The sequence below is a fragment of the Neomonachus schauinslandi genome, chromosome 10, assembly GCF_002201575.2.
Source record: "Neomonachus schauinslandi chromosome 10, ASM220157v2, whole genome shotgun sequence".
Classification (NCBI taxonomy): domain Eukaryota; kingdom Metazoa; phylum Chordata; class Mammalia; order Carnivora; family Phocidae; genus Neomonachus; species Neomonachus schauinslandi.
Window position 1 is genome coordinate 136,577,047 of NC_058412.1, and position 25,781 is coordinate 136,602,827.

At 53.6% G+C, this 25,781-nt stretch overlaps 1 protein-coding gene across 1 annotated transcript in view; it reads right to left on the reverse strand.

Annotated features, from left to right (window-relative positions):
- Positions 1 to 3,550: 3,550 nt before the first annotated feature.
- TAF4 (TATA-box binding protein associated factor 4) overlaps positions 3,551 to 25,781 on the reverse strand; it is a gene marked incomplete at its 5' end in the record, with an annotated part of 67,408 nt that continues 45,177 nt past the window's right edge. The window contains 8 exons of the mRNA XM_021677868.2: positions 3,551 to 5,028; positions 18,468 to 18,587; positions 19,060 to 19,116; positions 19,574 to 19,699; positions 20,407 to 20,537; positions 20,842 to 21,011; positions 23,113 to 23,227; positions 23,594 to 23,741. Of these exons, the coding sequence (XP_021533543.2) occupies positions 4,861 to 5,028; positions 18,468 to 18,587; positions 19,060 to 19,116; positions 19,574 to 19,699; positions 20,407 to 20,537; positions 20,842 to 21,011; positions 23,113 to 23,227; positions 23,594 to 23,741 (1,035 nt within the window). The remainder of the gene's footprint in view (positions 5,029 to 18,467; positions 18,588 to 19,059; positions 19,117 to 19,573; positions 19,700 to 20,406; positions 20,538 to 20,841; positions 21,012 to 23,112; positions 23,228 to 23,593; positions 23,742 to 25,781) is intronic.

Sequence of the window (25,781 nt, forward strand, 5' to 3'; positions counted from 1 at the left end):
GACGCGGGGCTCGATCCCGGGACTCCGGGATCATGACCTGAGCCGAAGGCAGACGCTTAACCAACTGAGCCACCCAGGCGCCCTATTTTTATTTTTTTTTAAGATTTTATTTATTTATTTGAGAGAGAGAATGAGAAAGAGAGAGCATGAGAGGGGGGAGGGTCAGAGGCAGAAGCAGGCTCCCCGCCGAGCACGGAGCCCGACGCGGGGCTCGATCCCGGGACTCCGGGATCATGACCCGAGCCGAAGGCAGTCGCCCAACCGGCTGAGCCACCCAGGCGCCCCTGGCAGTACATTTTATATATGCTAAAATGCACAGACCTTACCTGTCGGACTGTTTACACTCACGCACACCCATGTGAGCACCACCCAGATGGAGACAGAACATTCCCATCAGCCCAAAGGGGTCCTGGTGCCCTTCCCGCCAGCCACCAGGGCGAACCACGTGGACTCCCATCACCTCTGGGAGTTCTCCTGTGCGAGCCTCCCACATATGGAACCAGGGGGCGTGGGGTCTTCTGCGTCTGGCTTCTCTCTTCAGCATTCTTTAGAGATTCATCCACATTACTGGGTGGTCAGCAGCTTATTCCTTTTTATTCCCGGGTCGTATTCCATTGACAAATACACTACGATATGTACCCACCGCTCCCACTCCGGTCCATCGGGGACAACCGGCACTGCGAACACTCCCGTCCGGTCTCCGGTGGACAAAGGCAATCGTTTCTCTCGAGGAGATACGCAAGCGGGAACTGCGAGGTCACAGGGTAGATACACGCTTTGCTTTCTCAAAAGTGCAACAGTTGCCCAGAGTGGCGGGACTGGCCTGCCGGCGGCGTGTGGGGGCCCTCTGATACCTCTCCGTCTGGGACCCTACGGCAGGCGTGTGGCGGGCTCACACCACGGCTTCAACTTCCATTTCTCTGATGACCAGTCCTGACGGGCAACCTTCTCATTTGCTTACTGGCCACTTATAGGTCTTTTATACATTTTTATCGAGGTAATTCTTGCTATACTTCCCATGCGGGTTCTGTCGGGTTTATGCACCTCACACGCACCCTCCCGGTCTGCGGCCTCCCTTCCACCCTCCCCGGGCATCTTCGGTCGAGCGCAAATTTCAAGTGCACTTCGCCATTTTTTTCTTTATGGCTTGTGCCTGCCCACGCCAAGGTCGTGAACATCTTCTCTGACGTTTTCTTCTAGAAGCCTTGGACTCTCAGCTCCCACTTTCAGGCCTATGATCCATCTCCAATTAATCTGCGTGTGTGTGAACACAGGAGCAACTCTCACTCTCGGCCCACAGGCCACCCAGCTGCACCAGCAGCTATCCTGCCTTCACCACTTTGCTGTCTTTGTCTCAAGTCTAGTGGCCGTAACATCCGGATCCGCCTCTGGACTCTGGCATTCACTGGTCACGTCTGCCCTCATGCCAATGCCACACCGACTCGATGACCGCAGCCTTACAGGAAGTCTTAAAATCTGGGAGTGTGAATGCTCCATGTCTGCTCTAGACCGTCGGAGCTGTCCGAAGAATCTCTGGAATCAGTGTCAGCGGAAGCCCTGCTGGGATGTGAGTGGGGCGGCATGGGATCAATCAGGACAGCAATCCGAGTCCACTCCGCAAACACGGCGCATGCTCCACGCAGACTTTCTCTGTTTCTCTAACTTCAGTGGGAGGGTCTTCTATGTCGCTCCCCGGACGTATTCCTAGGTACCCCAGCATTCTTGGTCCTATCATTCATGACCCGTTTTCACTTTCTGGCTGCTGGTTGCCGGAATACAGAATCACATTTCATTCTGGCTACCAACCCTGTTCCCCACAATTTCATGAAATTCAGATCTCTGCTTCAGTAACATATGTGTGGATTCTTCCAGACTTTCCGGGCACAATGGCGTCATCTGTGATTTCTTTCTTCGCCTTCTTCCTTTCCAAACTTCATGAAAACTTCATGCCTTATTTCCTGTTCTTGCCTTCTTGCTCGACTGGAAGCACAGTGCTCTGGGGAACGGAGTGGAGAGAGCAGACGTCCCGGACCACACCATCCTGCCCTCGACCTCCAAGCCCACCCAAGTTCCCAAACCTGACGTCACACAACTAATAACGTGTTGTGGGGTGACACTGAGCAGCAGTTAACAGTCTCACGAGGGGAAAACAACGGACAAACAGGTGTCTCGGGTCTGCTGGCAAAGCTTCTGCCGCACGGGGTCTCCTGCTGGTGTCAGGGGGCTTTGCCTTGGCTGCGACTGTCCTTGGCGGAGCGATGGGACCCAGGAGGACATGCAGAGAAACTGACATTAAATCAGCCACACCTACAGAAATCCAAGTACAACTGTCCTCTACCAACTACCAAGAACTTCGCAAAAACAAAGTAGTCGTGGTTAGAAAGTACAAGTGTGACCTAATCACTAAATTATCCCGGGCCTTTCACGTGGACGGGAGACTCGAAACAGTGCATCGAGTGCTTCCTTCCAGAGGCTCCGTCCCCCGCCATCACAGGAGTTACGGGTGAGTGTGATTCCCACCCCCCCAAAAAAAGATCTGTGCAGTGCTAGCCCCCAGCACCTCAGAACGCAACCTTACTTGGAGACAGGGTCTTTACGGAAGTCAAGTTAAAATGAGGTCATTGCTGGCACCCTACTCCGGTGTGACCAGTGTCCTGGAGCTCGCAAGGGGAAATTCAGACACAAAGACAGACATGCAGAGAGAAAACGCCACGAAAACGTGGAGGGACATCCAAGATGCCAGCCACCACCAGCTGGCGGAAGAGGCCCGGAACAGACCTCCTCATGGTCTCGGAGGGCACGGACCCTGCCAAGCCCCGACCGCAGACGTCTGGCCTCCGGAATGGGGACACAGGCCTCTACTGCTGAAGCCCCCCAGTCTGTGGTGTATCAGGGAGCCCCTGGAGATACTGGAAGGCTCCCTAATGAGAGCGGTATTTTCCAGTGTAACTTGTAAGGAAGGCCACATATTGCTGGTTATCGTCCAGCTAGTTAAAATCAATGTGGAAACCGGGCAGCAACCCCAAGCACGCCAATGACTGGCTACCTGCAGCGCTCGAGAGGCAGGGTGCTGGCCAGCCTGCAACAGGAGGTGGCAGGGAGGAGGCGGGGCCTCCTGGAGACCCCATCTGTCTCCGTCACTGTGGGTCCACCCCGGGGCTGGGGCCATTATGTCGCCCTGCCAGGCTCACCAGGGCACATGCCTGTGCGCGGACCCCCCGGGGCCTTACCTTGCCTCTCCCCAGGGTGCCCCAGCTGCGTGGGCAGGTGCCCCAGCAACGGAACGCAGGCGGGGTGGCCCAGGTGGCCCGAGCGTGCAGGGAGTAAGCTCAGCTTCGGGCCCTCAGACGCCACCCACACCGGGCCTTACCCTGCAGCATGGAGGTCCTGTCCTTGGAGGCGAGGTTATTTCTACTAGAGTCGCTGGGGTTTAGATACTGATTCTAACAAGTAGCTCATAAATGAACACCTCAGGGGAACCAGGGCTGAGTCTCTGGTAGCAGAATCTAAACCTGGAAAACCGGGAAAAATAGGCAAAACAGATACAGATAAATTTGTTTTTAATAAAGGAGTTAATTTTCTTTCAATCCTATATAAAACAATAGCAATTAAAAACTTCATTTTTGAAAGTAAAATATTTACATATGAACAAGTAACTGTGCAAAATTTACATGAAAAAATGGAAAGACAGGGATTTCCTAAAAGACAAAATAAAAGGTGTAACAGTTTTCAGGTATTGATAAAAATACTGATCAGCATTCGGTTCACACTCGCGCGAAGTAAAGTCTGACGTGAGGATTCACACAGAAAAAGCCAAAGTATTTACAGTCATAAAAGTACTATCAATAGACAATTTAATACAATAACCTCTGAAAATATAAAGAACCAATTAGTATATTTGTAATAAAAAAATAGGTACAAAGAAGGGGCTTTGCTCTGGACATCTGTAAAGTTGGCCCACAGCTTGCTTACAGTCTCTTAGCAAAATAATTATAGTTTACATAGCCATTTTCATGTTATGTGCCAAAAATTATGTACAATTACTGACAAAATACACCAACCATTTTTCAACACTTGATTCACACTGAGAAACAGTCTTTTGATGATTCTTCTCAACTTTGATTTTTATTTCATCTAAGTTTCCACTTTTAGCTAAAAAACACAGTGCAAGTAAAATATATTTATGCTGAAAAGGTTTTCATTTCTTTTAACTTTACAGCTTTACAAACTCTAGCAAATAAAACGCGTCTGTACAGATGCCGAGCACACGTTCGGAAGGAGCCGCCGCGCAGCCTCTCCTGAGCAGAAAGGTGACCACACTCCGGGCGAGCGCGCGGTGAGCTCCGTGCTCCTCGGGGACTCTGGCGAGGGAGGGGACGGGGACATAAATAGTCTAAAAAATCAGTTTGCTTTGCCAACTGACTAATACAAAAATAAAATAAATGAAATGAGGTCATCGCTGTAGACACACACCTACGCAGTAAGTTGGGTTGAATAAACCAAAATGCACAAATAATGTAGAAACCGCTACGAGGTGACAGAGGGCAGCTAATTATTTGCTAAACGATTCCATCAGTTTTTATATATGGCTTGTTTGGCAAGAAGGCCACTCAATCAAAGATGAGTTAAGAGTTAATTGTCCGTTCAGAGTGCCCACGGGCCTCTGTGTTCTCTGTTACAGAAACGTGTTTTCTTCCATACTGAAGAGTTGACTTAGAAACAGGAATAAAAAACTGTTCCATTGTAAAGAGGTGGCTGTTTTTTAAACAATATCCCATTTGCTTGTTACAAAAGGCGTAATCTGCAAATATATAAAAACGTCCCAGGCGTCTCCCTCCGCGCTGCCGCGCCCGCCCTGTGCTACTTAAGGAATGCTTTGTAGAGCAGCAGTGAATGGCTTGTCTCACGCTCATTCTCTAAACAAAATATGAGGTCCCTGAGGTTGACCCGCGTGATCCTTTGTCGCGTGAACTGTCTGGGGGTTCCAACACCGGAGCTGCCTGGGACCGCCGAGCCTGGGCCCGACCCCTGGTGACGAGAAAGGAGAAGACAGCCGAGTTAGTGGTGCGCACAGGTGGGCAGGACCCACAGCGCTGGAAGGACGGGGCAGAGCCAGGTGCTGGCCCCTGGACTGCATGCCTGGGGCCACTCACACTTCCCTACAGGGGTCTTAAGGAACCCTGATGCTGGAGGAAGCCAGGCTGGGAACAGGCTCCTTCCTGCAGGCCTGCTCCTTGAGCCGAAGTGCTTTACGAGTCCCTAACGGGGAGAGGGTGTGAGCAGAGGGGCACGTGTCCAGCAGGTCAGGCGGGACTGATGTCACACCTGGGCCCAACTGTGTCATCCCCACTTTGCTGACAAAGGCACATTCCCAAGGCCACAAAGTCTAAACTCCTGGACTGGGCAGGCTGGTGGTCAGCCGGTTAGCTTGTTGGGGCACAGTACTCTGTGGCGACCATTGTCATCCGAGGCCAAGAGGGGACCGCCCTGTTCCCCGAGCTGACAGCAGCGCTTCAGCGCAGGGCCTGCACCGCTGGAGGAAAGGCCGAGTTTCTGCGAGTCTCTGACGCCTGCTCACGGACACGGAGTCACCGGGGCCGTTTTCCTGGAGGCATCACGGCCACCCAGCCTCCACGTCCTGTGGTTCCAGCACCGTGTCTCCATCCGATGCTCCGGGGCCTCAAACCACACAACTCCCAATTAGACGGCGCTCGTTTTTCCATGCGGAATGGAAACTAAGTCTGTATTCTGATGGTTAAAGTCACTCAGGTATGTTTCAGGTGCAAACGTGACAAGGATATTTTTACAGCTTGTTCTCAAGTTTAAGGAGGTGGGAGGAAAGAATTCCCCGACAGCGGAAGAGCCCTGCCCAGACCAGGCCACAGTTCTGGGAGCCGGCCAGCAGGTGGCAGGCGAGGACCACAGCACCCAGCACACCGCGCTCTGGGCACCTGGTCCATCGCCACCTGAGTCCCCTTCCACCAGGCTGGGGCACGGCTGCTCGTGCCCTTGTGCGCGCACCTTCAACCTCAATTACACGACTTCACACCCCCTTCAGACACCCTTACCCGCCAAGATCCCTCCTCCAGGCTAGTCCCTGTGGTGGCTACTTTTCCTCGTTTCAAAGAACGATTCAGGTTTTCTCGGTGTTTCCCTGAGTCTAGGCAACAGCCCTAAAGCGTTTCGTGCAAGACACAAAGAGCGCCCCTGCAAAGGCGTGTGATGAAAACAAAGTCTGCAGGAACAGGAGAAACGCAAGCATGGCGGCCATCCGGGCCCGCTACTCTGGACCCCACACACCACAGGGAGAGCCCAGCAGGCCCAAGCAGAGGCCAGTTTCTGGAAAGAAAGCTGCCCGCCAGCAGCAGCCTTCCCTCCTCCCCTCCCCTACCCTGCAGACACCACTCCTGACCTCGAGGTTCACGGGGACAGGTGCAGCCACGCGGAGAGCAAAGGCCCTACCTTACAGGACGGACTGAAATACCTCTGCAACACTCGTGGCCAATTCTGGACCACATGTGATGTTCCTACTTTCCAAATAGCTCAACAGCCAAAACAGGTGGAACAAGGGTGAGGTACCCGCTTCAGGTGCAAATTAACAGGTGCTAAAAGTCAGAAACCGAGATAAATAATGCTTTATTGCAATATATTTTAGAAATCAAAACTGGTGTCAAAGCATTCTGATGGGCACGTGTCAGCACGGCCCAGGACGGCTGGCCGCGCGCTTCCCGCAGGCCCAGGCAGCGTGCACGCTCTAAAGGTCAGTGAGAAACTGTAACTTCTCGTGGTTCTATGAACTTTTACAAAAAGCCTATGTTCAAAGATATCCTACTTGATAGTCAAAGTACTTCTAATTACATGGGATAAGCACTGTTTCTTCCATTTCACACCAAAATGGAAGGACACGTCTTCACCGTCTTCCCTCCAGGGTCATGGGGCCAGCCGGGCAGGGCGGGCAGAGCCTGAGGGAGGGGCCCTGAGCCGCCCGCCTCCCCTGCAGACAGAGAGTAACAGAAAACTCTGCCAGGCAAGGGCCAACGTCGGGCCTGGGAGGCAGTGGTGCGCAGGACCAACTTCACCAAGATTCACACCCCATCAAGGGCTGTTTAGTTTGCTTTGTTTTTGCAGGCCCTGGGGCTAGAAACAAAAAAAAAAGAACTTGGCGGTAGCACATACGCTCCAGTGCTTCCTCCTTGGCAAGTGGAGCCTCCCTGTCACAGGACCATTGGAAAGACTGACAAAAGGAAGCTACTTCTTTTGAAGGCAACATTTCCATGGTCAAAATGCCACAATCAATCTGACAGCCAACAAACACTTGATGCAAAACCAAACGGAAAGAAAAAACACCTTCCGTCCACATCCCACCTGGCTTGTGGGGTCAGCCTCACTCTTGGGAGCCCAGCGCTGTGCAGAGGCGGTGCATGACCCACTGGGGGAGGGGCCCCTGGCACGGCTCTGAGCTTCCCACGACTCTGAGAACAGGCGCCCCCAGCCCCGGGCCCCTCGGGAACTGCCTCAGCGACATTTCCACCTCAGGGGCTGGGGAGCCCGATTCCTGGCGGCCCGGAAGCACAGCAAGGTGGCTCCCAGGCAAGGTGACTCTCAAGGCTGCTCCCACGCCCCCGGCTTCAGCTGGACAAACGGCTCCTCTGCTCGCCCTCGCAATGGCGCGGTTCCCAAACTCGGTTACACCCATCTCTGCGCCCTCACCGTCCAGAACACAGACACACCTGCGCAGACGCAGCCGCGGTAAAGATACTCAGGTACTCACCCTAGGAGGATGCACACCACTCACGGGAGGGGGAGACAGTGTGCTGCCATCGAGTCACCCCAGCAGCTCCCGTCTCTCTCCCCAAAAAACTCAGAACAAGAAGGGAAACACCAATCTATACAGATATCACTCCATCAGCATAATGTGAAGACGGGGAGCACCCTGCTCCAAAAGGACCCCAAATGAGCAGAACTGGCCCATCCTCAGCAGGGCCCCACTGCACCCACAGAGCAAAGACAGATGAGGGAGACCGCGAGGGGCCATGGTCCAGCAAAAGCCAGCCCAGAATGGCTGCTGGTCCACCCCAGTCTGAGCGCCCAGAGCACAGACACAGGGACAGGCGTGGGCAGAGTCCTCGGAAAACAGAGCCTCTGACAAGGGCCATCTGAAAACCAGGTGCTGAAAGGGAAGGAAGTAAAGGGACACTTAGGGTCCCACAAGACAGGAACCCCACCATCAAAGGACACATGACCCCCCCCTACAACCAACACAAGCCAAAAACCAGCTACGCTACCCAACATTCCAGCACTGGCAGAAGAGGGCGCCATCAGACCGCGAGTCTTACGAGACCCCCAACTACCACAAAAATGAACAGGAGGAAGATTAGCAAATCCATAAAGAACCACCGCAAAAAGTCAGAAAATGGAATTCCACACACATCAGAGACCAGTTCTGTCTGGAAAAACAAGAACACTGTAAGACAGACCTTTCAACAACAAAAAACGTACTTGAGCATTTGAGGACGTGAAAATTGCTCTGAATCAAAACCGGAAATAGTAACAAAGAAGGAGATGAAAAAACAGAAGGGTGCCTGGGTAGCGCAGTCAGTTGAGCATCCAAATCTTGGTTTCGGCTCAGGTTGTGATCTCAGGGCCGCTCCACGCTCAGTGTGGAGTCTGCTTAGGACGCTCTCTCTCCCTCCCCCACTCATACGCACACTCTCTCTCTCTCTAAAATAAGTATCTTAAAAACAGAAAAATATAAGAGTTGACTAAATGCAAGAAAAAAATGAAAAGGAAACAATATGTCAGAAATGAGTAAAGTTAACTACAAGGTGCCAAGGAGGGAAACCGTGAAGAAAGGCGGGCCAGCAAGGGGCACACACAACGACAGGCCCAGGGAAGGCGGGGGCAGCAGGCCAGCAAAGGCTAGTACTGCATTATCAGAGCCTCTGAAGAAGGAAAACAGACAACGGAGCACAAGAGCCACTGAAACCAGAATCCAAGAGAACATTCTGGGAAAACAGAGACCAAAATCTGCATTCTATCAACTCTGATGTATCCTCACAAAACTATTACTTTTCAAAGAAACAGATGAGGCCTCCAGGTAAAAAGAGAAAATAAATTACAAAGGTAAGAAAATTGACCTGGCATCAGGCTTTTCAAAACCAACTTACAAAGTGAGGTGACCATGGATGAGCATACACAAAATTACTGAAAGAAAGTGTAAACCAAGGATTTTATATCCAGCCAAACTGTCCTCCCTATCAAAGCCACAAAAGAACCGTTTTCCACATACAAACGTCAGGGGACCCTGCACCAAGGCCTGCCCAGGGGCTCTGCCGCAGGGCAGGCGCCATCCAAGCAAGAGGTGGGTGGGGGAACCACGACAATGAGATGGGGATAAGCACTTACACAGAAATGTGTACCTTACACTAATGCGGAGGTGGGGGGGGGTAAGGTGGAAGGTCGTGTATTGTAACAAGGAAGCGGAGAGCCAGGGAATAGACAACACGGTGTGGACAGGCTCACTGGAGGCTGGGGGACAGCGACTGGAGCTCAGAACCAACAGGAACCAAGAAGCTGAACAGTTAAGTAAAAACCAAGGGACAGAAGATATTTAATAAGGTTTGCATGCAAAAATAACCACCCAAATATAATTATAAACCTTCCTCAATACAAACAAAAAATTTTAAAGAACAAAGAATATACACTTTAGAGGAGGATGATCACAGCAAACATAAAAAATACACATAATTATAAAAATATCATGAAAGAGAAAAGACCAAGCATGTTGGTCATCATCAATAAAGGTGAATGGGCTTCATTCATTCATCTATTAAAAGAAAAGCTTCGAACAGTTAGGTACCAGATAACAGTGCACACAGCCCCCCCAATGCCGCAAAGCAAAAACCGCAGGAGACACAGGAGATAAAAACAGAAACGCACTAATAAAAGAGACTTTAGGTCACCACACTTAGGACAAAACACATCAAATGGACAAAAATAAGCAAGGATTCCGAAAATTGGTCAGCATGTCGAGCTCTCCACCCTATCATGAGAACATGCCTGTTCAAGCACATCCATGAAATGGATTACCCACATCCCCCGTCAGACTGGCAAAATCTAAAACGAGGACCACACACAGTGCAGGGGAGGCGAGGGGAGGGCCCTGCTACCCGGCTGGGGGGACACAGCAGCAGGATCTTCCGGAGGGGAGCCTGGAGCCCGGCGCCTCCTAACAAGACTACCCGTGCACTTCACTTCACCCGCAACGGTACGCCCTCAGCAGCGCAAAGCTGCTCGGGCGCACGGTTGCCGGACACCGCACGGCTTGTGCACGAGGGAGACAAAGGTCAACCAGCCGCAGTACGCTCAGTTCTGCTACAGAACAGAATGAGGAGGGTCTTTCTGAAAAGAAATCAATTCCGGAATATATTAGTGAGAACAGCACATGCAAAGGGGTGCCTGCACACGGCCCTTCAGGGAAGGTAAGAGGGGGATATAAGAAAATGCACGCGGGTGCGCTGAGTGGTGACGGACTGCAGGGGGGGACGGGAACGGGGGGTGGGGGGGCGAGGACAGCACTCTGTGTCTGCAGCGCTTCCACAGCTCTGATCCCTAGAACCCCGGCAATGCTCCACCCCCTAAATCAAACAATTCAAATCAACCAAGATGTGGGGGAATCCAACACGAAATACAAACAGCAACAAAAGAACCTAAAATGACTAAACTGTACTACAAATTAACAGTTAGAACCATAGCAAGAAAACCCATCTAAGTAACTCTGAAATGCAGAATTTTGACTGCATGTTGTAGGTATAAAAGGAACGGTACAGAAGTATTCTAAATAATTAGTATGGCTCTTTCTCACAGGGCTCAGCAACTCTGAAACTTCTTTACCTGTAAATTAGGATTGAACAAATAAGTACCTGAGGACCACAAAAACCAGGTTTCTCACATAAGCAGCAAGGCACGGCCCAGAGGAGGCCTGTGGCGGCAGAAGAGAACCTGGGGTCCACATACAAGCCGCTGTTTTCAGTGCAGAGACAGAGGAACAGAAACAGCAAGCACGAGCAAGCATGTGTGCGTGTGGCCCTCAAAGGGGCCTGGGGACAGGACACCCAGGAGCACAGCCAACAGAAGGAACCAGCGCTGATTCCACAGTTACAGCAGGAAAACCGTAAGCAAAGTCTGGAACATTCTGTAATGTGAGAAAGAAAGAAGTCTTCAAAAAATGAGGGTTCATGAGAGGACATAGGAGCTCGCCGCCGCCGAAGCTGGGGCCACGTGGGCAACCAAATGTGGACAGTGGTGACAGAGGATCCCCCACGGAAGAAGCAAGCACACACGCTCACACAGGGAAGTCACTGAGTGAGCAAGCAGGAGGGGGAAGAGGGCAGAGGGGACAGCTCCCTCTACAGCAGAAGGGCAGTTGCCACGCGTGGGGCAGGAAAAAGAAAACCCGCCCCAGGCAGACAGTATGGCCACCGCTACAGAGACAGCGGGACAGGGACGGCAGGGGCCCACAGCACCTCCACCTGGCGGACGCCACTTGAGCCAAGAGGTCAAAGTTATCGGACAACGTGACGCACGGGAACCAGATCAGTTTTGCAACATTCTAGCCAAAATTATGGAGGCTGGATTTAATCATGAAGAAACACAGGATGAACCCAAATTAAGGGACTTTGTACCAAATAAGTGACCCACACACTTCACAAGCATCGAGATCAGGAAAGACAGGGAAGAACTGAGGAACCACAGGTCCTGGGTGAGATCCCATGACAGGAAAAGGTCACCCGTGGGAAAATGGTGACAATCAAGCATGGAGAAAATATTTACAAAAGAAGTAATCTGGTCATGGGCTATCACCCAAACTATGCAAAGAACTCACAAAACTCAACAAGAGTAAACAAACTGAATAAAAATGGGCCCAACACCTGAACGGGCCCCTCGCCACAGAAGACACACAGACGAGCACCCGAACACATGCTCCTCGTCCCGTGTCATCAGCGAAATGCCCATGACAACGGCAGTGAGACGTCTGCACGCCCATCAGAAGGACCCAAACCCACAACGCCGACGACACCGAACACGGGCCAGGACGTGGGGCAGCAGGGTTCTCGTGCGTTGCCGGAGGGAAGGCCTCTTCGGAAGGCAGTTTGGAAGGCAATGTTTGCAAAACTAAACATACTCTCACCCTACGATCCAGCAATCATGCGCCGTGGTATTTATCTAGAAGAGTTGAAAGCTCACGTCCACGCAAAACCTGCACACGGGTGTTTAAAGCAGCTTTATTCACAGTTGATAAAACTTGGAAGCGACCAAGGCGTCCTTCAGCAGGCGATGGACAAATAACACCGTGGTCCATCCAGACGGTGGGAGAGGATCCAGGGCGGACAAGACATGAGCTCTCAAGCCCTGAGAAGACAGGGAGGAAACCAGACGCGTGTCACTCGGTGAAGGAAGCCCATCTGAGAGGGCCACACGCCGTGGGATTCCAACCCTGTGACCTTCCGGAAAAGGCACAAGGACGGAGACGTAAAGAGACCAGTGGTCGTTGGGGTGGCGGGAGGTGGGGTGAGGGCAGTGGGGGTTTCAGGGCAGGGAGACTACTCTGTATGACACTCTATAAAGCTGGACGCACGTCACGATGCGTCTGTCCACGCCCGCAGAGCGCACGGCGCCCAGGGTGACCCGAGGGTGAGCCACGGACTTTGGGTGACGACGGCGTGTCCGTGTAGGCTCATCCTTGTGCGACATACACCCTTCCGGTGAGTGATGTGGACGACGGGGAGGCCGTGCGTGTGTGGGGGCAGCGGGCACGCGGGAAACCTCTGTACTTTCACTCAGTTTTGCTGTGAACCTAAAACTGCTCTAAAACCTAAAGTTCATTATAATTTTAAAAAATTAAAATCTGAAAAACAGAATCAGATAAGGTCTTGTTAACAGTCTATCGCACCGATGACTCATATTTTTTTTTTAATTTTTTTTTTTAAGATTTTATTTATTTATTTGAGACAGAGAGAATGAGAGACAGAGAGCATGAGAGGGAGGAGGGTCAGAGGGAGAAGCAGACTCCCCGCCGAGCAGAGAGCCCGATGTGGGACTCGATCCAGGGACTCCAGGATCATGACCCGAGCCGAAGGCAGTCGCTCAACCAACTGAGCCACCCAGGCGCCCTCACCGATGACTCATATTGGTGGAGTGCAGTGAGGGGTACACAGAAGCACTCTAATATTTCCCTAACTTATCCGTGGGTCTAAAATTAGTTCAAAATAAACAGTTTTTTAAAAAAGACATATCCCAAAGAAATACTCCTGAACTAAAAAAAAAGGAACTAAGGAACTGAGCACCACCTCTGGTGAAGAAAGGCACAAGCATGCCCCTAAAGTCCAAAAACAGGCAGAAGCGACAACGTACGAAAGAACCCCCCCCCGGGATGGTCTTTGGCGACCTGCTTCCCTCCACTGTGTTGTGCAGGGTGCCCGCGCTTTTGCCAGGTGCTGCCTCGCGCCCAGCTCTCCCTGTGGGCCTGGAAGCATTCGCCTTTCCTACTCTGTAGCACGCGCTCTGGACACATCTTAACACCCGAGTCAAAGTTAGTCAACAGGCTCTTCCTATCTGCCTCCCACCCCTCCTGGCACCAAGACCCCAGCAGCCAAAGCGGCTAGGGAGCTGGTCCCGTGGAACAGAAGGCCAGACCCACTGGCAATAACGGGAACCTGAGCTCTCACGAAGGACTCATGAGCAAGGAGAGGGGGCGGCTGGGAAGCAGCCCCGCGTGCAGGCTACCATCAGGGTATTGGCAGGAGCGCAGAGGGCTGTTTCGGACGCAGGAAGGGTGGTAACGCACGCGTGCACACCTGTGTTTGCACGAGCGCCCCCGGGCCTGCCAAGAGGGAGCCCCGCAGCATCCAGCACACACACAGCTCAGAGCCCGGCCTCCACATGCCACGCCCCCTCCCCGAAGGGAACCAGGTTCCTGGCGAAGTGCTGGAGGGGCGGGGAAGCCCCAGAGGCTCCCCAGAGGCTCCGGGACGCCACTCAGGCCAGTCAGACCAGGATGCTTCAACGAGGGAGACACTTCAAAAGGCTATAGAAACCAGCTCTGCCCACATCTAGAAATAACGAGAGTACTGATTACAACCCGCTGAACACAACAGGTGTCCACGGTCCCTGCCACTGTGGTGAGCCGACAAACGGATGGACGGATGGACGGAGGAGGGAGAGCTCTTCGTATGCAGAAGGCACCACTGGCACCTCTGATGGTGGCCACGGAGCCTGGCGGGCGTCAGCAGTGGATGCTGAGGCTGGAGGAGGGGCCTGGAACGTCTCCTTACTCGATGCCCACAAACGCTGGCGGAACCAAGGAGGAGACCCTGGGGAACGTGGCTGAGCCGAGTGAACCCGTGACCATGGTGCGGCCAGCAGGAAGGTCCCCACACGCAGGCCTCCTGATGTGATGGACTCAACAACACAGTGCCCATCGAGACGGGGGGCGTCTCTGCCAGTCACCGGACCCGGCCGGAGGGTCACCTACACGCGCAATCCCGTCCTCTTCAGCACCGTCCAGAACGGGGACATCCGGACAGAATCATGTGGCGTGCCCGCCGGACGCCCCACACGTCCCTGCTGGGAGCCAAAGATGCTGCCGGGCCGTGGGCGAGGCGCAAGCAGGTGGGAGGACAGGACGACTTCCCGCCTGGGAGGCTGTGCGGCATCGTGCCCGACAGCGCCTCACAGCGCCCGCCTTCGGGGGTGCAGGATATCCCACCACAGGAAGGCTACATACGGCACATACATGTAGTACACACACTCACACACGTACACGTGAGACACGCGATGAGGTGCGTGGGGTGCAACGTTCAGAACCAAGAACCTAAACTAACGGAGCTCTGTGTGCTACTCCTCCAACTTTTCTGCAGGTTGAAACTATTTTCAATTAAATGAAGCTGTATTTTTTAAAGGTGATAAATCACTACATTCTGGGAAGGCAGCAACAGGGGCAGCAGTTTCTTGATCTTCCCAAAGGCCCACGTAAGACTTATGCAACCAGACGGCAAAACCTAAAACGAGCAGACGGTATTTAGAGCAAAGTCAGCAGAGATAAGCCTCAGGCAACCACAAGCCTGAATGGTACCACAAAACTGTGCAGGACAAGCTAGAGAAACATAAACGGGAACCACCAGGCCTGGAAACCCCAGGAGCCAGCAGGTCTTCGGAAAGGCAGGCAGCGGCTGAGGGCCTCACGCAGACAAGACCGTGAGGTGGGATATCGAAGCCGAGCGGGACAGGGGCAGTGGAGACCGAGCGCGGTCCGGGAGCACGGAGGGGAGGGGAGCAGTGCCGTGGGCCTGAGAGACAAGCAGCCGCGCCTCCATCACCATATAAAGACCATGTCAGAGGGGCTCCGAGCAGCTCACAGACGACCTCAGACACCTCCTCCTAAAAGTTCAAGAAAACTAAATTCACATGAAAGGAGAACAGGAGAGCACTAAGGCCAAATCCCACACGAGTCAGTACTAGGAAAAAGAAGGTAAGGAGGATGAACGACATCTCAACAGACAACGGAAAACACCACGAATGCGTATCAAAAAACAGACCGAAACTGTAATGTTCTACCATAAAACAACTTAAAAGATATTAAGAAAATGGTAGCAGTCATGAGAGAACAACGTAAGCTGGAATCCGCAGAACTCAGGAGGTGCCAGAGTCAGGAAAAATTAGAAAGGAAACTGAGGAACGAAGGCCAAACCACAAGAGCAGAGCCTCGAGCCTGACAGAGGCCCTGAGGCAGGAGCGGCTTGGAGGGAAGCATGAATGCCGACAGCAAAGCCAACACAACGTCCCACAGCTGGGAGCCCCAAAGAGGAAGCTGAGTAAACCCAACAGGAGAGAAGGTGTTCCCAAATAAAAGCACACCTGAAACTGCTGTTGGAGGGACTCAACCCAGAATAACCAATTCCAAGTAAAATTAAAGACTCTTAAAAAAAAAAAAAAGAATCCTTTGGGCAAAAAGAACACATGATATACAAGAAAAATAAAATTAGACCATCATCAGGCTTGAAGAGCAACACTTTATGCCGGGAATAAATATCCAAGGTAACACGGTTACAGTTCTCAAGGTAAGAAAATGGAGCCAAGGATTCGAAGGCTATCAACACAGATCTTTAGGTACACAGGACACAAACTGCTGTCATCCATGTGTAAGAACTTGGGGATGTTGTTCCCACAAACTATCCCAAAGACTGTGGCAGAGAATGAGACTCAGAAAACCAAAAGGACTGCACAGACACCACCAGTGCTAAACACACAGTCACTCAAGGAACGAACGCCGAGGGAGGGTGAACGGGACAGAGGCAAAGACGGGACAGCTAGACCACGCACGACTTCAGCCGTGAGTGAAGATCGTGTGCAGGCTATGACAGGCCATGTCACAGCCCAGCCCACCCGAGCAGGAAGTCCTTGCTCCCACCCTGGCACCCAGCCCACCCAGCCGAGACGTCAAAAGGCCTTTCCCTGGGACGAAAGCTTTCTCCCGAGAATAAGAGCCACCCCGACAAAGCCTAAGACCAAACCTGGACAGGGAAGGCAGAGTGTGCAGGGGATTCCCACTAGGTCCCAGGGGCACTGACACCAAAATGAAAAACAAAGCATCCAAGTCCAGATACCACCTGCTGAAACAAAAACCAGCACTCTTGAGAAGAAGACAAAGCTGGTCTCTCATCCTGTCCTCCACAATACCCAGCATCAAGCCACAATCACTAGACATGCAAAGAAACAGGAACACGAGACCCACCACTGGGGAGAAAAGCAGCGACCAGAGACTGACGCTGAGGCAGCCCAGACGCTGGCCTCGAAAATGCACTAAATCAGCTTTTATACACAGGCCAAAGGCATGATGGCCTGGGAGATGCACTCTCAATACGTGAGCAGACAGGGAATCTTAGCAAAGAGTCAGAAACCCCGAGAGAGGCTGACTAGACACCCCAGAGGCCCAAACACCAGCAAGTGAGAGCTTCACTGGGCGGGCTTCACTCTCTGTCAACGACACAACCCATGGGGTCTGAAGACTTAAACCAGGAGAGACTGTCCCTGTGAGGACACAGAGAAGAAAGATGAAAGAAAACTGAACAGGGTCAGAGACCCACGGGCAACATCATCAGGTCCAACACACATGTAATTGGAAACCCCACTCGGAAAAAACAGACTGGAGCAGAAAAAAAATTTTGAAGAAATAAAGGCCGTAATGTCCCAAATTTGAGGAAAAACACTGACCTACACATCAAAGAACCCCCAGCAGGCTAAATGTCAACAGAACCCAGTCCAAACACAACCCAAACTTCTAGAAATTGAGAAGATAATCTCAAAGCAGCCAGAGAAGGGAGAAGCAGCAGGTGCAGGGCACAAGCGTAAACCTCAGTGGGGCCAGGAAGACAACAGAGCTGCCCCTTTCACAGGAGAACAAAGGTCAAATGGATATTACAGCTGTTTCTCAGGTTTAAGAATAAGAGTTTTGCCATTTTGGCAAACATGCTCCCACCTGTTTTGTGACCTGGAACAAGACAGCCCAGCATTCAAGTGGGAGTGTCCTTGGAGGCGTGAAAGACGTCAGCAGTAAGACAGAGGGGCCCAGGGAACAGGCGAGAAAGCACAGAGCATGAAGGGTGCCCGGTCCTTGGGCACGCGTATCCTTAGTGTGTCCTTCCCGAAAATTAAATGACATCTATCTGGATACGCTCAGCTTATCCAACAATGTAGAAGAAACTAAATCTTAAATGAGAAAAACACTGTCAACCCAGAATTTTATATTCAGGGAAAATTTTCGAAATTGAAGGAGAAACACTGGCCCCTTCGAGTAAACAGAAGCCGAGAGAACCCATCATCAGCGTACCACACAAGAAACGCTGGGTGCTGCCCTTCAGGCCGAGGGAAACGCTGCTAGTGCAAGCCCGGACCAGCACCGCACCACCGGAAGCTGTGACCTCGTGTCAGCGGGAAAGGCCACGTGTGCTTTCTTCTCGTAATTTACTTAAAAAACTAGTCACGATCTAAGCAAAAGTAACAACACTCTGAGGTTGGGCTTGTAACTACCTAAAGATATCACAACGAACAAAACAAGAAACTAACAAAATTGGACAAACAGAAATGGGCAAGGGCCCCTTTCCTTCCTCCAGGCCTGCGTCACGTGTGCTGCTCCAGGCCACCCTTCCGACAGAGTCCGCCCGCGCTCCCTCCGCCGGCGGTCCAACCTCGCGGCACCCGACCCCGGCCAGCAAACCTCCTCGCGGACAGAACCGCCAGCTCACGGCATCTCCACGACAAGCCGACATGAATGTCATACAAATATTCCAAGGAAGCGCTGCACGTAAATGTAAGAAGGCCGGTCCTCGGGTGTGTCCGCCCACCTGGAGAGCTGAGCCAAGAGGTGCTCCCGGGCCCCACACGCCCTCGAGCACTGCTGCGCTGCGTACCTCTGTCCCCGAGCCCGGTCCTGGGGAGTCCACTTTCCTCTTTTTCCTGGGCCCGATGGCGGCGAGGGCGGTGAGGTTGGCGTCACGCTGCCGCATCTGAGCCAGCTCTTGTTGCTGCATCTTCGTTTTGAAAGAGAAACGAGACTATCATTCCATGCACGTTACCTTTTACTACAAAAGTAACAGCAAAGGATCTTTGGAAATTGTCTAAATTAAAATTTCTTTACTGTTTTGACTGTAACGGTTAAGCTTATCCTACAATCGGAAAAATCATAAACCAAAACAGATGCTCATCTTGAGCAGCTCAGAAAACACAACAAACTGTGTATGTGTAAAGGCTGAAGGCACGCAATGAGAATTGCTGTCACCCTGAGGAGGGCGCAGGGTCTGCACCTCTGCAAACATCTCCTATCGCTTCGTCACAGAAATGCCACCTTTCCTCCTCTTTCTTTGGCTGGACGATTAGGTTACGTAAGAACCTATTCCCTCTCTCACTGTCTCTCTCTCTGTCAAATAAATAAATAAAATCTTTAAAAAAAAAAAGAATCCATTTCCAAGTGTATAGTAAAGATTTTTGACTAAAAGACCTTACCTCTTTTGCCTTCTGTTTCAACCTTAATTGTTCTGGATCTTCTTGTCTGGATCGAGACTATTTTTTAAAGTAAAAACAAAAATAAATTATGATCTAAATGTCTATCATCTAACAAATGTGCTACCTTATTCACGATATAATATCCAGATCATACGACAGAACGCATACTACATTTTTAAATGCTTATTTACAGCCAGAAGATGAAAATTTAGCCTGCACATCATGGTAAAAAACAACCATTATTCTTAAGAAAATCAATCCCACTGGAGAAGAGCTCAGAGGCAGTCATCACCATGCCCACCGGGCACAGGAACCCGACAGACGGTGTGCCAGGACGGCCCGCGGGGCTCTGGACTCAGGTCCACATCCCACCCACGGCCCCCTCCTCAATCACACACATCACATTTTCTGCAGGGCCGGCCCCCCCAACACCGCGCTGGCCTCCCGGAGCCCCGAGCGTGCGCAGGTGCCCAGGGCAGGGAGCGGCCCTGCCGAGTGGGGTGCAGGTACTTGCCTTGGCCGCTCGCATAAGGATTTCTCTCTCCTGCTCATCTTTCCTCTGTTTTTCAATTTGGTCGAGCTGCTCAAAAAATTTGAGCTGAGCCCGGACGTCACTTGCCTGCTCGTATCTGTCATCATCCTACAAAAAGGTAAAAAAACACGGTCATAAATTTGAGAACTGGGCTGGGCAGGCTGCACACCAGCCGGCCTCCCAGAGCAAGTCCTACAGAACCTCCACGCACCCGCCCCTCATCCCCAGACAGCCTGCGTGTTAACACGCAGACGAGCGAGTGTCAGGAGAGCAGTGCTAGGGCTCAGGGGGGTTTCCACCTTACGCACTTCGGTATCATTTGATTCTTTATTTTAACTGCCACTCCGACGGCACCGGCCTCATTCAGTTGGGCCCCTCTGACTAGTACTCGTGTGAGGGAGGGAAGAGGAAGGCGGACCCGGCCCTGCAGCCGGCCCCCTGGACCCTCCACAAAACAGGGCAGTGTTCCGAGTCACGGGAGCAGGTGTGAGCCAGAGCCACTCGGTCTGCAGGGCTAGCTCGAGGCCACAGGGGCACAGGGTGGAACCGGCAGAGGCTCCGCGACCTCCGCCCCAGCCCCAACCCAGGCTAGACCCCTGCTGTGCATCCTCATGCAGGCCAGGCTTCCTTCCCCAGCCGGGGCACATAGCGCCCGAGAGCACCGTGGGCTAAGAGAGGCGGCATCTCCCCCAAAACGTAGCTCCAAGAAACATTCCTGTGCCGCCCCCCACGCCTGGTGCGGGAAGAGCCTTCCCAGCAGCGCTGACTTCGAGTCCACGGCAAGCGTGGCCTCTTCGGGAGAACAGTGTGTTTACCTTGTAAGAGAAGTTCTTCTGCTGAGCCGTTTCTGATATTTTTTCTACAAGGTTCTGTAGCCTCTGCTGGGTGGCGTGGGATACATAACTCACTACGTCTGGATGCAACTCCGTGATGCCGTGTTTTTTACCTGGGGGTAGGCAACACTTTACAAACGTCGCTGTTCTCTCGTCCACCGCTCAGAGCAACGTGAGGGCAGCCCAGGCAGGCCCTCCGGGTGGGAGGGGGTGGTCTACATCAGGGCCACTACCTGAGAACCACTGGCATCAACCACTGGCATCAACCACGGGCAAAAGGGGGGACAAGGCACCAGGCATGTTCGCTGGGGCCTACGTGCCCCGCCAGGGAGCCACCAGCAGAGGGCGGCTCCACGGAGGACTACAGCCACCCGGGCACACCAGGGGTCGGGGGACGGCCACAGCGCGCCCACATACCTATTTCTAAGATTCTTCTTTGTAAAGGCGCTGGTAAGAGGAAGGTTTCGTCCTTACAGGACCGTGTCAGGGTGCCCACTAATTCAGAGTTCGTGGCTAATATTCGTGCACTTTCTTCCGACAGGTTTACTCCCGCCATCGAGGCCACATCATTGATGTCATCGTCATCCCTTCAGAGAAGAAGACAATGCTGAGCGAGGGGCACGTCAGGAGGTGTACTCAGGGGGCATAACCTAGTGGGACCCTGTGGTAGAAAGCATGCGGATGCCCCTCCAGGCGTGCGTCCCAGCAGCTCCCGCCTGCCCTGCGCTGTCACCGGAACAAGGAGGCCTAGCGATCTTCTCTGAAAGTGAAACTGTTCTTTTAAAGGAAGATCCGCCAGGGGTTAAAGTCGCACGACTTCTGGCGTGAGGATGTGTGCAGAGGGCTCCCCAGGCACAGCTAAGTTGAGGGAGCAAAACCCAGCAACACTGTCCTCACAGCTTCTAGGAGTTTGTTCCACGTGAAATCTTTCTTTCTTTCTTTTAATTTATTTATTTGACAGAGACACAGCGAGAGAGGGAACACAAGCAGGGGGAGTGGGACAGGGAGAAGCAGGCTTCCCGCGGAGCAGGGAGCCCGTTGTGGGGCTCCATCCCAGGACGCCAGGGTCATGACCTGAGCCGAAGGCAGACGCTTAACGACTGAGCCACCCAGGTGCCCCCCAAGTGAAACCTTTCTTAAAAAATCAAAGAGCATTAATTTATTCATAAAACAATCGCAGTTATGGAAAAGCGGGAGTACGGGGTGAAGGACTCTTTTCTTCCTGAATCACCTGCGGGGAAGCTGCCAACCTGACTCCCCGCGCCCCACCCCGGAACACCCCACGTGTGCTCCCTACGCCTAAGGGCGTCCCCTACGGAGCAGCTGGGCGACCTCTGCAAGCAGGCCGCCAGCCACGCACACAGCCCCTCCGCGTGGCTCTTCAGCCTCCTTAGCCTGGAAGGTTCTTCAGCCTTTCCTTGGCTCTCGTGCCCGTGACACATGCAAGGCCACAGGCCAGGCGTCTTGTAGCACATCTGTGTCCCCATTTGACCGATGTCCCCTCCCCTCGTGACAAGAATGTCCCACAGCCCCGCAGAGGCTGGGTTTCCTTGGTCCCTTCCTGATGCTCTGAGCTCCAGCCCTCGGGGGTCCCTGCTGGTTTCCCCCTTCTCCCTAAGCTTCCCGTTTATTCATTCCCATGGGCTCATGCTCTCCCGTCTCAGCCGGTGGCAGAAGCTGTCACTACACACACAGGCAGGGGGAAAGGAGGCCCTTCCGGGCGACTTCTGTCAGCTCTGCCGCGGGCCCATCCACCCCAGCACTGCTTCCTGACCTAACGAGATGCACCAGCTCACACTGCAGAGACCCCAGAACCAGCCCTTCTAAGGTGTCTGGGTCATGAGAGCAGAACAGCTCTCAGAAGACACGGTCTGAGCGCTGGGTGTGCTCACCACCACCCAGCGCCTCCAGTGCACAGGGCAAGGAGCTTTGTCTCCTTCCCCCGATGTGTGTCCAGACACTGAACCCCGAGCTAACCCAGCACCGCAGAGACCGTCCTAACAACTCCCTTCCCCCGCAGAAAGACAGCAGGGTTCCCAGTGGCCTTTGCTCTCTTACTTCTCTGACCTGCAGGTGGACCCCCTCCCCGCCCCACCGGGCGCCCCCTCCGTGCCAGGCCGCCCAGGCACAACGCCCTCCCCACCCCGCTGACGCCAACCCTGCTCCACCGGCCAATAGCTTCAGGGATGCCATCTGGGAGGGGGCAGCCCTGTGAAAACACCCGAGACACGCGCCCTTTCCTGCTGCTTCACCGTTATCCACATCAGCTTTACGGCCTGTGTACCACATGTCCCTGACACGTAGCCCCTTGCCCGGCTGCTCGTCAAGAGCCCACAGTACAGCATTTCTGGAAGTTTTAAAGTTAAAGAAGGGCAAGTGAAGCATTCTGCTCTACAGCCATGAGGTATTCAGAATACTGAGGCGCGACATCACGGCGACAGGTTTTCTACTAGTTCGTACACCAAAGAACACTGGTTTACTCCCTGCTACGTGTCCGCAGCAAACCTCCCCGTGCTAACTTTGTGGGAAAACGTGCACACCAAGGTCAAAGTGAAGCGTGGAAAGAACACGGTATCGAAATTAGAGCGGCTGGCACCACGCAGGCAAGGCCAGCACTGGGACACAGGCTCCCGCCCCGCCCCGCGGCCCGCGGTCGCTCCGCTCAGCGCGTGCGGGCCCACTCCTTACCGAAACGAGCCTCCCCCGGGCTCCTTGAGTTTGTTTTTCTGCGCAGCAGCTGCTTGAGCCGAGACGGCAGAGAGAGCTTTGGTTCCAGGGAGCACGGCGGGCTTCACCACAGGGACTGCAACACAAGACACCAACGGTATACCCACCAACACGCTGGGGCACAGTCTGCAGCAGCCGCCGCAGGCTCTGCTGGGAGTCGCCGCTGCCGCTCCGGTCCCTGGTGGCCGGAGGGGAGGGTACCACCGCTCACCGGCCACGATGAAGCCGGTAAAAACGCCGGATCATAGGCCACAGAATAGCCTCTCAAGCACTTACTCTCCTGAAACTCATCGCGCTTTTTCAAGTGCAGGAGAGGCTTGGGACAGAAACCAGTAGCGCTAACCGTATCTGACTCTGGGCCCCCTGCCCTGACAGAGGCCAGGAGGCGATGGCCGCACAGGGCTCCACGTGCAGGTAACGGCACCAGACGGGGGGCCCTCACCTGGCTGCAGCTGGTTCAGCTGGATCTGCTGGGGTGCAGTGAGCACGATGCGGCTGTGAGGCTGCCGGAGAGCGACCATGGGTGTCTGCGTCAGCGTCACCTGGGGCGGGCGGATCAGCGCTCCGGGCTTGGGCGGCTGCTGGATCACCTGAGGCAGAGCCGCAGGCCCATCAGCACGACCCCCCAGGGCCGCCAGCACCCGTCCCCGGCCAGGGCCCCGCCAGGACCGGGACACCCGTGTCAGGCGCCACACGAGAGGCAAGTTCTTGGGGCAGATCTGCACATGGGGCCTGAGGTCCTGAGGTCGTTGCAGGGAGGAGGCAGGCTGACTCAGTGGTCCGGCATGGAATATGCCTTCCCCCCCAAATCTCAGCGTAGGGGATACATTGCTGGGGGCTGCAGGGCACATTTTCTCCACATCCATCTCTAAGAGGTGTGCTGCCTTTTACACCGGGGGGAGGTCAGATTTCCCAAGTCCTGCCCTGAATTCCACACTCAAGGAAGAGCTTCTCCGACCGCCTCTCCATGGGGACCTGCCCGCACTCACCACCCGAGGCTGAGCTCGGGGAGACGCCCCCAGAGCAGAGTCCAGCCCCGGCCATGTCCCTGCTACCCCTCATCCCAGGCCTGTGCGGCGCAGCACCGCCCTGCCTGGAGCCCTGTCAGCTAGAGCGCGCTCCCGCCTCTGCCCTGCTCAAGGTGCCAGCCGCCTAAGGCCCTGTGACCAGCCTAGCGCCGCGCCCTGCACAAGCAGCGCTCCCCGAGCTGGGGAGACACCGCCTGGCCCAAAACCTCTGGGGCAAGAGAAACAATTGTTTCTAAATGTTACAAAGGTGACCTGCTGCGTATGCCCTGGACTAGGGGACACTCACTGAGGGGATGGGGCAGTGCCCTGCTACCAAACTATCTCTGCAACGAAAACTCACACCATAAAGGAGAGTCAAGACAGCTATCGCCTCAAGGTATGCGCGTCAGGTTTTGCCATGAACTCAGGGAAAAGCCTCAGGTTTGCATCTCTACAGGCTTTGAGGCAGGGAATGGGCCAGGCTCGGGCCTGATCACACTGCTGTCCCCCCCAAACAGGCACAGCATGTCTGGCAGGACCAGGGAAGTGGAATGTAGAAATGACCCTGCTGGTCAGGACAGCCTCTGACCATAAACCACAAACATGGGTCAGGTCATTCACAACCCCGCACTAAGACTCAAAGCTTTCAAGGAAAGACGACTATCTACCGAGAGACCGCATCTTTTACGTAAATTAGCCCCAGTGGTGAGGGCAGTCCTGTACTCACAAATCTCTTCCCCTTGGCGTGAAAAAGACATGAGGGACCCCTGACTTCTCACGCACACCTTCGCCCCCCCACCCCCCTCACCGAAGTTCCCAGCCCCGCAGGTGAGATACTCTCATCCACCAGTCAACGCAAAGACAGAGGCTTTCACCCGAGCAGGTGGGCAAACAGCCTAACGGACTCTGGTCGCTCACTCGGTTATTAAGTGGCCACTACAGTAAAATACATTCTACAGCCCGCTATCAAGTGACAAGGGAGCCTGAGCTGTGCAGGTTTTTTAACTGTAGAGGAACTAAATCCCCCTGAAAGTTAAAAAAAAAAAAAAAAAGTCAATTGCCTTTCTATGTTTGGGGAGCCCAGCTGCCCAGCACATTTGAAATGCAACTCTTCCCAGCAAAGACCTCCCCTTTTGCAGCTGCAGAACTCAGAAAACTGGACCCACACGGTAAATCACCCATCAGTAACCTGCAGCTTTATCTCACTGAGGCCCAAACAGCAGCTGCAGGGCTGGGTTCGAGGCCGTGAGACAAAAGGCCCGGCACCCTCTGCCTGAAGCACCATCACCAGGCACACACTGTTTCCTGTCTTGGGGCCATTGCTCCTAATCAAAGGTAACACCCCGCTAAAGATCCACCACAAACACACCGTGTTCATTTAAACCACAAATACCTGCAAACGATACGGGTAACAGGCCAGTGGGTTAAGAGCCAACATGCTTATTTCATCTTCCTGAGAACTCACTCACCAACTTGCAGTGCCTCGGCCTCTAGTTCATGCCTGAACTACTCAGGTAGCACCCACACTTCCCCGGTGGGAGCTTTCCTGCCTACTGGAAGGAGGCTTCCCTGTGCCGTGGCCAATGTGTTCAAGAGGCGGGCGGGGGGGGGGGGGGGGGGGGG